Genomic DNA, 13622 nt, shown 5'->3' with positions numbered 1-13622 from the left:
TATTACATTGTGTTCTGGACAAGAAGACAAAAAAGGCTAAAACCTTCCAAGAAGAATGTTCGTAAAACTCCACTGGGACTACAAAGCGGACCGATGGCAGGATCTGCCCAACTTCCACAGGAACTCTTTTTGAAGTATTTTACAAAATATTTTTGAACTATTTAAGGAACTCTCTTTAAACCATTTTATAGGGCTCTCTTTGAACTATTTTATAGGACTCTCTTTGAGCTATTTTATAGGACTCTCTTTGAACTATTTTATAGGACTCTCTTTGAGCTATTTTATAGGACTCTCTTTGAACTATTTTATAGGACTCTCTTCGAACTGTTCGGTAACTAAAGGCAACGCTGTTTACAACCCACTTCCCTCAGGAAGCAGCTGTTGGCAGGGAGGGGGAGAAAGTCAAATAAAGAAGGAGGAGTACGATCTTGGGGCAGAGCATGGTGCAGGACTGGACAGAGAGTACAGTGGCCATGTCTCTCCTCAGATCAAAGTCCAAATTTAATTCTGTCTCTGTTTGATTCTTTGCCTTTTGTCTTGTTTTCTTTCATACTTTGTCAACAATTCTGCTTTGACACAACATGAGAGTTTGGCGAGAGGCCCGGAGGACAACTCAGCATTTCGAGAGGCCACGAAACAATTCTTCAAGCGAAAAACTCTTGTTTTATTTTCAAAGTGAGGGTTTTCGGAAAGCAAAAATAAATCTTTTTTTTTTTTTTAATCTTAAGCAGGAAAAATTACTAATGACGTTCTATAAATTCTTTTTTAAATTTTTTCAAAAAGATTTGAATTAGCTAATTTTTTTTTCATATTTTTCGGTTGAATTTTGAATTTTAAAAAATCCAAATTGAAAATAAACTATGTTTCAAAATTTACTTTAAATTTTTTTCGGGTTTTCTCCTCTTTTAAAAAGCTCAATTAAGTGTTTTTTTTAATCATTTATTCTCTACAAAAATACTTCCGTAAAGGAAAAAAATGTACAACGGAATGACGGACAGAAATACCCATTTTTTTTATATATATATATAGATGTATCTATTAAAGGTAAATTAAGCAAATTGGCTATTTCTGGCAATTTATTTAAGTGTGTATCAAACTGGTAGCCCTTCGCATTAATCAGTACCCAAGAAGTATCTTTTGGTTTCAAAAAGGTTGGTGACCCCTGACATAGCATCTATAGAGGCCACGCAACAATTCGTCAAGCGAAAAACTCTGTTTTATTTTCAATTTTTTTTTTTTTTTCCCGGGTCTTGGCCCTCAATGCGCAGAGCCGGCAGCGAGGAACGTGGGCAAACAGTCACATTTAGACTGGAAACATGCACGGCACATCAGAGCAGGTAAGATAGGAGCCGAAGCAAACATCAGACACGCACCCAGGTGATCTGGAAAGTGTGATCTCGCTCTGGTTCGCCAAAGACCCCCCCCCCCCCCGGACCACACGGCGTTGGATGCTTTGACAAGATCTCCGTGTTCTGTTACCCAGACCTCTTTCAACTGTGAATCAAAAAAAAAAAAGGTTCCTGATATGAGATTTGTTTGGGAAGGGCGAGGAGAAGCGGGGGGGTGGGGGGCAAGTCCGCCACGCTTTGATCGTGGAAATGGGAAATATCAAAAAGGCGCAGCTCCAAAGCAATGTGTAATTTCTTGCACGCCGGCGCAAGCATCCGGAAAAAATACATTTCTCCTCAACTTTGTTGTTCTGGCTCGGCTTAAAAAGGTAAAGTGGTTACATTTGCAGCTTTGACGACTTAAACATTCATGATCCGCAAAAACCTTTTGAAGTACTCAGTACTCCAGGACTACAAATCCCGTTTCCATATGAGTTGGGAAATTGTGTCAGATGTACATATGAACGGAATACAATGATTTGCAAATCATGTTCAACCCATATTCAGTTGAATATGCTACAAAGACAACATATTTGATGTTCAAACTGAGAAGCATTTTTTTTTTTTTTTGCAAATAATCATTAACTTTAGAATTTTATGCCAGCAACAAGTGAGAAAGAAGTTGGGAACGGTGGCAATAAACACTGATACAGTTGAGCAATGCTCATCAAACACTTATTTGGAACATGCCACATGTGTGCAGGCTAATTTGGAACAGGTGCCATGATTGGGTATAAAAACAGCTTCCCAAAAAATGATGGTACATCCCCTTTGTCCACGACTGCGTGAGCAAATAGTCAAACAGTTTAAGAACAACGCTTCTGAAAGTGCAATTTCAAAAAATTCATGGATTTCAACATCTACGGTCCATAATATCATCAAAAGGTTCAGAGAATCTGGAGAAATCACTCCACGTAAGTGGCATGGCCGGAAACCAACATTGAATGACCGTGACCTTCGATCCCTCAGACGGCACTGTATCAAAAACCGACATCAATATCTAAAGGATATCACCACATGGGCTCAGGAACACTTCAGAAAACCACTGTCACTAAATACAGTTCGTCGCTATATATGTAAGTGCAAGTTAAAGCTCTATTATGAAAAGCGAAAGCAATTTATCAACAACATCCAAGAAACGCCGCCGGCTTCTCTGGGTGCGAGATCATCTAAGATTGACTGATGCAAAGTGGAAAAGTGTTCTGTGGTCTGACGAGTCCACATTTCAAATTGTTTTTGGAAATATTCGACATTGTGTCCTCCGAACCAAAGGGGAAGCGAACCATCCAGACTGTTATTGACACAACGTTCAAAAGCCAGCATCTGTGATGGTATGGGGGTGCATTAGTGCCCAAGGCATGGGTAACTTACACATCTGTGAAGGCACCATTAATGCTGAAAGGTACATACAGGTTTTGGAACAACATATGCTGCCATCTAAGCGCCGTCTTTTTCATGGACGCCCCTGCTTATTTCAGCAAGACAATGCCAAGCCACATTCAGCATGTTAGCCACAGTGTGGCTTTGTAAAAAAAAAGAGTGTGGGTACTTTCCTGGCCCGCCTGCAGTCCAGACCTGTGTCCCATCGAAAATGTGTGGCACATTATGAAGCGTAAAATACGACAGCGGAGACCCCGGACTGTTGAACGACTGAAGCTCTACATAAAACAAGAATGGGAAAGAATTCCATTTTCAAAGCTTCCACAATTAGTTTCCTCATTTCCCAAACGTGTATTAAGTGTTGTGAAAAGAAAAGGTGATGTAACACAGTGGTGAACATGCCCTTTCCCAACTACTTTGGCCATGAAATTTCTAAGTTAATTATTATTTGCAAAAAAAAAAAAAAAAGTTTATGAGTTTGAACATCAAATATCTTGTCTTTGTAGTGCATTCAATTGAATATGGGTTGAAAGGGATTTGCAAATTATTGTATTCCGTTTATATTTACAATTAACACAATTTCCCAACTCATATTGAAACGGGGATTGTACTTAGTACTCCGGGACTATATTGATACAAAGCTTAATAGTACGCATTAAGGTGGGGTGTACCACGGTCTGGAGCTGCACGAGTTCTGTGGTCCATTCAGGAACATGAATTCCAGAATGTACTGTGACATTCTGAAGTGGAGTATGATCCACCCTTTAGGCCCTTTGGAAGTTTTCCAACAAAACGAGCCCAGGCACCTCCGAGATCATAGTGCCTTGCTGATGAAGATGATGCTGTAGATCAGTGGTTTTTAACCCGGGTTAGATCAAACCATAGGGGTTCGGCGGAGGTAAGGACACACCCGACTCATCGTGTAAATAAAAACTTCTCCCTATCTGCGTATTATAGATACGGAAACAGCAGAAGTCTCACTGATTTGCAGGTGTGTCATTTTTTGTGAGTTATTGCACTTTGTTGGTTTTGTTCTTCGAACAAGGTTCATGCATGGTTCATTTTGTTTACTGGTTAAAAAAAAACATATCGCTTTGTCTTGAGTTTGAAAAAAGAACAACGTTGTATTCTGCACTAAAGAAGGGTTCGGTGAATGCATATATGAAATTGGTGGGTTCGGTACCTCCAACAAGGTTAAGAACCACTGCTATAGATAGATTTAGGTCTAAGTCCACTCTAGGGTATTAGTATAGTACAGTGATACTAATGACTCATATTCGGTACTATACTGCCTCTGAAAAGTAGGACGAAGAATCGCTTAACACAAAGGAGGATACAATTGCTCACTGGCGTCACAATGTAAACACATCTACACCTGAAATCCACTGTAATGACACCAAGTACAGGAGCGTATCTAGTCAATACTACTATGATTACATTGATATTTTTTAGCATCGCAAAATCTTCTTCATTTTAAAAAATGTATGTTATGTTTAGAAACTTAATAAATGCATTCCTGGACTAATGAGGACTTTGAATATGACCAATGTATGAACCTGTAATTACTTGGTATCGGATTGATACCTACATTTGTGGTATCATCCAAAACTAATGTAAAGCATCCAGTCGATACTACTATGATTACATCGATATTTTTTAGCATCGCAAAATCTTCTTTCGTTTAAAAAAAAAAAAAAAAGTATATTATGTTTAGGCTTCACGGTGGCAGAGGGGTTAGTGCATCTGCCTCACAACACGAAGGTCCTGCAGTCCTGGGTTCAAATCCAGGCTCGGATTCTTTCTGTGTGGAGTTTGCATGTTCTCCCCGTGAATGCGTGGGTTCCCTCCGGGTACTCCGGCTTCCTCCCACTTCCAAAGACATGCCCCTTGGGATAGGTTGATTGGCAACACTAAATAGGCCCTAGTGTGTGAATGTGAGTGTGAATGTTGTCTGTCTATCTGTGTTGGCCCTGCGATGAGCTGGCGACTTGTCCAGGGTGTACCCGGCCTTCCCCCCGATTGTAGCTGAGATAGGCGCCAGCGCCCCCCGCGAACCCAAAAGGGAATAAGCGGTAGAAAATGGATGGATGGAAACCTAATAAATGCATTTCTGAAATAATGAGGACTTTGAATATGACCAACGTTTGAACCTGTAACTACTTGGTATCGGAATGCTCCCTAAATTTGTGGTATCATCCAAAACTAATGTAAAGTATCCAGTCGATACTACTATGATTACATCGATATTTTTTAGCATCACAAAATCTTCTTTCGTTCAAAAGAAATGTATGTTATGTTGATAAACATAATAAATGCGTTTCTGAACTAATGAGGACTTTGAGTGAGTATGACCAATGTATGAACCTGTAATTACTTGGTATCAGATTGCTCCCTAAATGTGTGTTATCATCCAAAATTAATGCAAAGTATCCAGTCGATACTACTATGATTACATCGATATTTTTAGCATTGCAAAATCTTCTTTTGTTCAAAAGAAATGTATGTTATGTTGATAAACGTAATAAATGCGTTTCTGAAATAATGAGGACATTGAATATGACCAATGTATGAACCTGTAATTACTTGGTATCAGATTGATACCTACATTTGTGGTATCATCCAAAACTTATATAACGTATCCAGTCGATACTACTCTGACTACATCGATATTTTTTTGCATCGCAAAATCGTCTTTCTTTAAAAGAAAATGTATGTTTATAAATTTAACAAATGTGTTTCTCAACTAATGAGGACTTTGAATATGACCAATGTATGAACCTGTAATTAGTTGGTATCAGATTGCTCCCTAAATGTGTGGTATCATCCAAAACTAATGCAAAGTATTCAGTCAATACAACTATGATTACATCGATATTTTTTAGCATCGCAAAATCTTCTTTCGTTCAAAAGAAATGTATGTTATGTTGATAAACATAATAAATGCGTTTCTGAACTAATGAGGACTTTGAGTATGACCAATGTATGAACCTGTTATTACTTGGTATCAGATTGCTCCCAAATGTGTGTTATCATCCAAAATTAATGCAAAGTATCCAGTCGATACTACTATGATTACATCGATATTTTTAGAATTGCAAAATCTTCTTTTGTTCAAAAGAAATGTATGTTATGTTGATAAACATAATAAATGCCTTTCTGAAATAATGAGGACATTGAATATGACCAATGTATGAACCTGTAATTACTTAGTATCGGATTGATACCTATATTTGTGATATCATCCAAAACTAATATAAATTATCCAGTCGATACTACTATTATTACATCGATATTTTTCAGCATCGCATAATTTTCTTTCGTTTAAAAAAAATAGATATTATGCTTAGAAACCTAATAAATGTGTTTCTGAACTAATGAGGACTTTGTATATGACCAATGTATGAACCTGTAACTACTTGGTATCAGATTGCTCCCTAAATTTGTGGTATTATCCAAAACTAATGTAAAGTATCCAGTCGATACTACTATGATTACATCAATATTTTTTTAGCATCGCATAATCTTCTTTCGTTTAAAAATGTTTTTATATTATCTTTGTAAACTTAATAAATGTGTTTCTAAACTAATCAGGACTTAGAATATGACCAATGTATGAACTTGTAACTACTTGGTATCGGATTGCTCCCTAAATTTGTGGTATCATCCAAAAATTATGTAAAGTATCCAGTCGATACTACTATTATTACATCAGTATTTTTTAGCAACGCAAAATCTTCTTTCGTTTAAAAAAAATGTATAATATTTTTAGAAACTTAATAAATGCGTTCCTGGACTAACGAGGACTTTGAATATGACCAATGTATAAACCTGTAATTACTTGGTATCGGATTGGTCCCTAAATGTCTGGTATCATCCAAAATTAATGAAAAGTATCCAGTCGATACTACTATGATTACATCGATATTTTTAGCATCGCAAAATCTTATTTCGTTCAAAAAAAATGTAAGTTATGTTGATAAACATAATAAATGCGTTTCTGAACTAATGAAGACTTTGAATATGACCAATGTATGAACCTGTAATTACTTGGTATCAAATTGCTCCCTAAATGTGTGGTATCATCCAAAACTAATGCAAAGTGTCCAGACGATACTACTATGATTACATCGATATTTTTTAGCATTGCATGATCCTATTTAGTTTTTAAAAAATGTATATTATGTTTGTAAACTTAATAAATGTGTTTCTAAACCTGTAACTACTTGGTATCGGATTGATACCTACATTTGTGGTATCATCCAAAACTAAAAAATTTATGTTTATAAATTTAACAAAAGTGTTTCTGAACTAATGAGGACTTTGATCATGACCAATGTATGAACCTGTAATTACTTGGTATCGGATTGCTCCCTAGATGTGTGGTATCATCTAAAACTAATGTAAAGTATCCAGTCGATACTACTATGATTACATCGATATTTTTTAGCATCGCAAAATCTTCTTTCGTTTAAAAAAAAAAAATGTTTATGAATTTAATAAATGTGTTTCTGAACTAATGAGGACTTTGAATATGACCAACGTATGAACCTGTGATTACTTGGTATCGGATTGCTCCCTAAATGTGTGGTATCATCCAAAACTAATCCAAAGTATCCAGTCGATACTACTATGATTACATCGATATTTTTTAGCATCAAAAAATCTTTTTTCGTTTTGTGGTCAGTATCAAAGTAACGAAAGGTATCGAGATACTTTTTTTGGTCCACTCACCAAGTCCGTGTCGGTGTGTTGACATGGGAGGCATGGTTGACCACACTTTGCTGACAGGGTTATAACTCTCCACCATGTTGGACGTCTTCAGTCCATCCCGTCCACCGACCACGTACAACTTGTTGTCTATCACGGCCACACCAAACTGCAGTCGGCGTCCGTTCATGACTCCCACCGGGACCCAGGTGTTGGTCCTCAGGTCGTACTTCTCAATGGTGGTGGAGCCTAAATGCATGAATCCTACTTTAGATTCATCCTTGGATTTGTACTGGAGACGACTACTACCTTTGGTGGAATCCATGCCTCCTACAGCATACAAAGCCCCCACTGTGGACTTTCTGGGTTTGGTTCTTGGACTTTGGAACATGGGTCGGCGTTCAGGCAGAAGATGGTACTTCATGGCCTCCATCAGCAGTTTTTGACATTCCAGGTCATCAGAGAACATCTTGTTGTTTTCCAGGTCCGCAATGAGCTGTTGTTCAAAACAATGGAGAGTATTTATATAAATGCATACAATAATTTCTGTATGAAGCTACACACCACAATTTAAAGAGATACAAACCAGGATCTATTAATTTATTGATATTTAACATTTACTTATAATCATTTAGTTTTTTTGACTCAAATATCAGACTGCTTTCCCTAAAAAAGTCTGAAACCGTGTCAAAACAGGGGGGTCGCACCCTACTGCGAAGTTTGTTCTCCGGGATGCAAACGGACTATTCCGGACAAGGTTTGCAGGTAGGAACATATTTATTAATCTGTGGCTTCTGCCCAACCCCAGAAACCCTCCGACACATCATGACAGGATGCAAGACGAGCCTCAAGCAGGGGAGATACACCTGGCGACACAAGCAGGTCCTTAAGAGCTTGCATCACCCTCGGAGAGCATGCGTAGTGCTGTCAATTCCATCCATCCATCCATTTTCTACCGCTTATTCCCTTTCGGGGTCGCGGGGGGCACTGGCGCCCATCTCAGCTACAATCGGGCGGAAGGCAGGGTACACCCTGGACAAGTCGCCACCTCATCGCAGGGCCAACACAGATAGACAGACAACATTCACACTCACATTCACACACTAGGGCCAATTTTAGTGTTGCCAATCAACCTATCCCCAGGTGCATGTCTTTGGAGGTGGGAGGAAGCCGGAGTACCCGGAGGGAATTCCTTGCCACCAAAAGTATCTAATCCCGTGAAGACAACAATGTTTGCCCGAGAGGGCGGGAAAACACCCAAACAGCTTTCCACCAAACCAGAAGCAGGACATCTATACATAGCCCGCGACTGGAAGATGCTGGCAGACATCGGCAAACAGCCAGTTTTCCCACCTGAGTTCGCCTCTACCGGCCTCAGTGCAGACTTGGTGCTCTGGTCCCCTTCGGCGAAGACTGCTTACATAACAGAGCTCACAGTCCCATGGGGGAACTCTGTAGAGGAGGCCTACGAACGTAAGAAGCTGAGCTACTCAGACCTAACAGAAGAAGCGAGGCAGCGTGGCTGGAACACCAGTCTATCCAGCTGAAGTGGGATGCAGAGGATTTGTGGCGTTGTCTACCATCAGACTGCTAAGGGAACTCGGTAGCCACGGTCAGGCTCTGCAGCGGAACATCAGAGCAGTCTCAGAGGCAGCTGAAAGAAGCAGCCAGTGGATTTGGCTCAAGCGGAAGGACCCCGGTTGGGCCCCAAAAACAGCAGTATAACAGGGTGGATTTCAGGAACAGTTGAGCACGGGACACAAGCTGAGGACTGATCATCCTTCGGCGGGCCACCTTTGCGGAGGGTGTATCGTGTTTGAAGGCCGAAACCCCCAATGATGCAAGGGCATTGACCTGGAATTTAACCCTGACCAAGTCTCATATCCCACACAACTTACAAGAACACCCCACGACCCACAACCCCACGTTGTCTGTTTACCACTCTCAACAACAAGGACACCTCGAGTGAGTACTCACCACATTTGGCACAAAGGACTGTTTCAACATCCCGTCCTGTGTTTTTCGATTCTAACTACAACAAAAAGGTACAGAAATCGAAAACAACCCTAAGGCAAGCGTGCCTATCGCACGTGGAAGCTAAGGCAAAAAACGTAAGACATGAAACTATAGATATGAACCTCATGAAACTGTGGCATGAAGCCACTAAAACTTACTTGGCAAGGCATGACATAAACAAACAGCATAAACTATGGCATTGCATGAAACTACTAATATAAACTATGGAATCAGACCTAAAACGAGCAGCATGAATTAAGTAATGACGCCAGGACGACTGACTGGCAAAGACAGGCTTAAATAATGGTCTTCTTGATTAGAGCAAGTGCGTGTCCAGAAACACCAGAGGCAGGTGAAACTAATAAGTCACCATCTAAACTAAACAAACAAGGGAGCGCAAACAGGAAGTAAAAGAGTCCAAAACTAACAAAAAAATACCAAAAACATAATCCAGACCACGGATCATGACAAACCGGTCATCCAAGCCGCAGGGTCTCAAGATGTATACATACTAGGGTTGTCCCGATACTAATATTTTGGTATCGGTACAAAAATTTATTTTGATACTTCTATAAATAAAGGGGACCACAAAAAATGGCATTATTGGTTTTATTTTATCAAAAATATCTTAGGGTACATTAAACGTATGTTTTGTATTGCAATTTTTTTCCTTAAATAAAAAAGTGAACATACTAGACAACTGGTGATTTAGTAGTAGTAAACAAACAAAGGCTCCTAGTTAGTCTGCTGACATATGCAGTAAAATATTGTGTCATTTATCATTCTATTATATTGTCAACATTATGAGGGACAAACTGTAAAAAATTGATTATTAATCTACTTGTTCATTTACGGTTAATATCTGCTTACTTTCTCTTTGAACATGTTCTATCTACACTTCTGTTAAAATGTACTAATCACTTATTCTTCTGTTCTTTGATACTTTACATTAGTTTTGGATGATACCACAAATGTGGGTACCGATCCGATACCAAGCAGTAACAGGATCATACAATGGCCATAGCTTAAGTCTTCATGTGTGCAGGGATGTATTTCCAGAGTTTGTAAACATAATACAATTTGTTTTTAGTAGTATCGACTAGATACGCTATTGTACTTGGTATCATTACAGTGGATGTCAGGTGTAGAGCCACCCATGGCATTTGTTTACATTGTGTGTAGTGAAGCATGTTTAGCTATTCCTCATCCTGCAGTGATAATGGTACATGTAAGAAACTTACTTTATTTGTCGCCATGGAGGATTAGTGATTTAGGAGTAGCTAAAACACTGCAGACTTAAAGCACCTCTTCCTGAGGGCGTTTCAGTGTTATAGCGTCACCTTTTTTTAGTTTTTCAGCCAGCCAGGGGGGTGGACTGGTACTTTTTAGATCCAGTATAGTACCGAATCTGATTCACTAGTATCGCGTATACCGGTATACTGTACAACCTTAATACATACAAACCAACAGATGGCCCTAAACTGATTCTCCTTAAGCAAGTCAGACCTTCTCATCCTGTCATTCCCAGAATGCAAAACACTCCTTTAATAGTGCCAGAAACCGCCATGATTTATTGGTGTCCCGATCAGGGTATAGCGTTCACTGTTCTTGTTACGTTGACAGGGATGTTAACGTGTGATGATAATTGTGAGTCAAAGGGTTGGGGCACCGATAAATGTGGATATTGGCGCCCCCTGGGCTACTGCCCATGTGCCCCGTAACTAAAATAACCACTGCAAACTAATTACCTAAATAAATTACCTAAAGTTCGAGATGCTACCTCAGTAGAAGCATTTATTCCCATCTTAAAACTCATTTGTATACTCTAACCTTTAAATACACCCCCTTTTTAGACCAGTTGATCTGCCGTTTCTTTTCTTTTCTGCTCTGCCCCCCTCTCCCTTGTGGAAGGGGGGGCACAGGTCCGGTGGCCATGGATGAAGTGCTGGCTGTCCAGAGTCGGGACCCGGGGTGGACTGCTCGCCTGTGCATGGGTTGGGGACGCAGCCGCGCTGTTGACCCGTCTTTGTTTGGGATTGTCTCCTGCTGGCCCCACTATGGACTGGACTCTCACTACTATGTTAGATTCACTATGGACTGGACTTTCACAATAATATTCTGGACCCACTCAACGTCCATTGCATCCGGTCTCCCTTAGAGAGGGGGGGTCACCCACATCTGCGGTCCTATCCCAAGTTTCTCATAGTCATTCATATTGACATCCCACTCGGTTGTGAGTTTTTCCTTGCCCTTAAGTGGGATCTGAACCGAGGATGTCGATGTGGCTTTTAGTCCTTCAGGTCAATACACTGTCATTATCTACTTATTTTCTATGTTATACAAAAGGGACAATCGGTAGAAAATGGATGGATGGATAGATATCATTATATAATATTGTTATTGTTAGGGGTTTCCCAAGGAACAGTGTGGTTTTCGTCCTGGTCGTGGAACTGTGGAACAGCTCTATACTCTCGGCAGGGTTCTTGAGGGTGCATGGGAGTTTGCCCAACCAGTCTACATGTGCTTTGTGGACTTGGAGAAGGCATTCGACCGTGTCCCTCGGGAAGTCCTGTGGGGAGTGCTCAGAGAGTATGGGGTATCGGACTGTCTTATTGTGGCGGTCCGTTCCCTGTACGATCAGTGCCAGAGCTTGGTCCGCATTGCCGGCAGTAAGTCGAACACGTTTCCAGTGAGGGTTGGACTCCGCCAAGGCTGTCCTTTGTCACCGATTCTGTTCATAACTTTTATGGACAGAATTTCTAAGCGCAGTCAAGGTTTTGAGGGGTTCCGGTTTGGTAACCGCAGGATTAGGTCTCTGCTTTTTGCAGATGATGTGGTCCTGATGGCTTCATCTGACCGGGATCTTCAGCTCTCGCTGGATCGGTTCGCAGCCGAGTGTGAAGCGACCGGAATGAGAATCAGCCCCCTCCAAGTCCAAATCCATGGTTCTCGCCCGGAAAAGGGTGGAATGCCATCTCCGGGTTGGGGAGGAGACCCTGCCCCAAGTGGAGGAGTTCAAATACCTAGGAGTCTTGTTCACGAGTGAGGGAAGAGTGGATCGTGAGATCGACAGGCGGATCGGTGCGGCGTCTTCAGTAACGCGGACGTTGTACCGATCCGTTGTGGTGAAGAAGGAGCTGAGCCGGAAGGCAAAGCTCTCAATTTACCGGTCGATCTACGTTCCCATCCTCACCTATGGTCATGAGCTTTGGGTCATTACCGAAAGGATAAGATCACGGGTACAAGCGGCCGAAATGAGTTTCCTCCGCCGTGTGGCGGGGCGCTCCCTTAGAGACAGGGTGAGAAGCTCTGCCATCCGGGAGGAACTCAAAGTAAAGCCGCTGCTCCTTCACATCGAGAGGAGCCAGATGAGATGGTTCAGGCATCTGGTCAGGATGCCACCCGAACGCCTCCCTAGGGAGGTGTTTAGGGCACGTCCAACCGGTAGGAGGCCACGGGGAAGACCCAGGACACGTTGGGAAGACTATGTCTCCCGGTTGGCCTGGGAACTCCTCGGGATCCCCCGGGAAGAGCTAGACGAAGTGGCTGGGGAGAGGGAAGTCTGGGTTTCCCTGCTTAGGCTGTTGCCCCCGCGACCCGACCTCGGATAAGCGGAAGATGATGGATGGATGATGGATGGGTTTCCCAATGATCTCTGTTACGATACCGATAAGTATATTAGCCAATATCGATATAAATCCGATAAAAATAGGGCGGCAGAATTTTTAAAGGTCGTTTACAGACCTATGAAGGTTCTAATTCATCCGGGTCGTTTTCATATTGTCACTCCATATGTAGAAGGTCCATCTGAGAAACAGAGACTGGTGCATCCTAAAGACCGGACACCCCACACCCACAAAAACAATCTGGTTTATGCTATCCACTGTAACGATGAATGCACTGATTCATATATTGGTGAAACAAAACAACCACTAAGCTGACGCTTTGGATGGCATAGATATGTAAACTCTTCAGACCGGGACTCAGATGTCTACCTGCACCTCAGGGGGAAACAGCACTCCTTTGACAACAAACATGTACGCATTCTGGACAGGGAGGCAAATGGTATGAAAGAGGAGTGAGGGTAGGTTGAAAAACCATCCCTGAACACAGGAGGTGGTCAGCGACACC

At 41.3% G+C, this 13622-nt stretch overlaps 1 protein-coding gene across 5 annotated transcripts in view; it reads right to left on the bottom strand.

The window, feature by feature from the left end:
• Nucleotides 1-13622, bottom strand: part of klhl4 (kelch-like family member 4) — a 164970-nt gene that overhangs the window by 22712 nt on the left and 128636 nt on the right. For 4 of the 5 annotated variants that reach the window (XM_061900329.1, XM_061900326.1, XM_061900327.1 and 1 more), the window contains exons 6-7: nucleotides 7785-7971; nucleotides 7500-7724 (exon numbers count right to left, since the gene is read on the bottom strand). In XM_061900329.1, the coding sequence (XP_061756313.1) occupies nucleotides 7500-7724; nucleotides 7785-7971 (412 nt within the window). Of the gene's footprint in view, nucleotides 1-7499; nucleotides 7972-13622 lie in introns of all 5 variants that reach the window. The other variant, XM_061900325.1, reaches the window with a different exon arrangement.

Source organism: Nerophis ophidion, linkage group LG05 (assembly GCF_033978795.1).
Source record: "Nerophis ophidion isolate RoL-2023_Sa linkage group LG05, RoL_Noph_v1.0, whole genome shotgun sequence".
Taxonomy (NCBI): Eukaryota; Metazoa; Chordata; class Actinopteri; order Syngnathiformes; family Syngnathidae; genus Nerophis; species Nerophis ophidion.
Note: the sequence above shows the minus strand (reverse complement) of the source record. Positions and strands in the feature narration are given on the sequence as shown.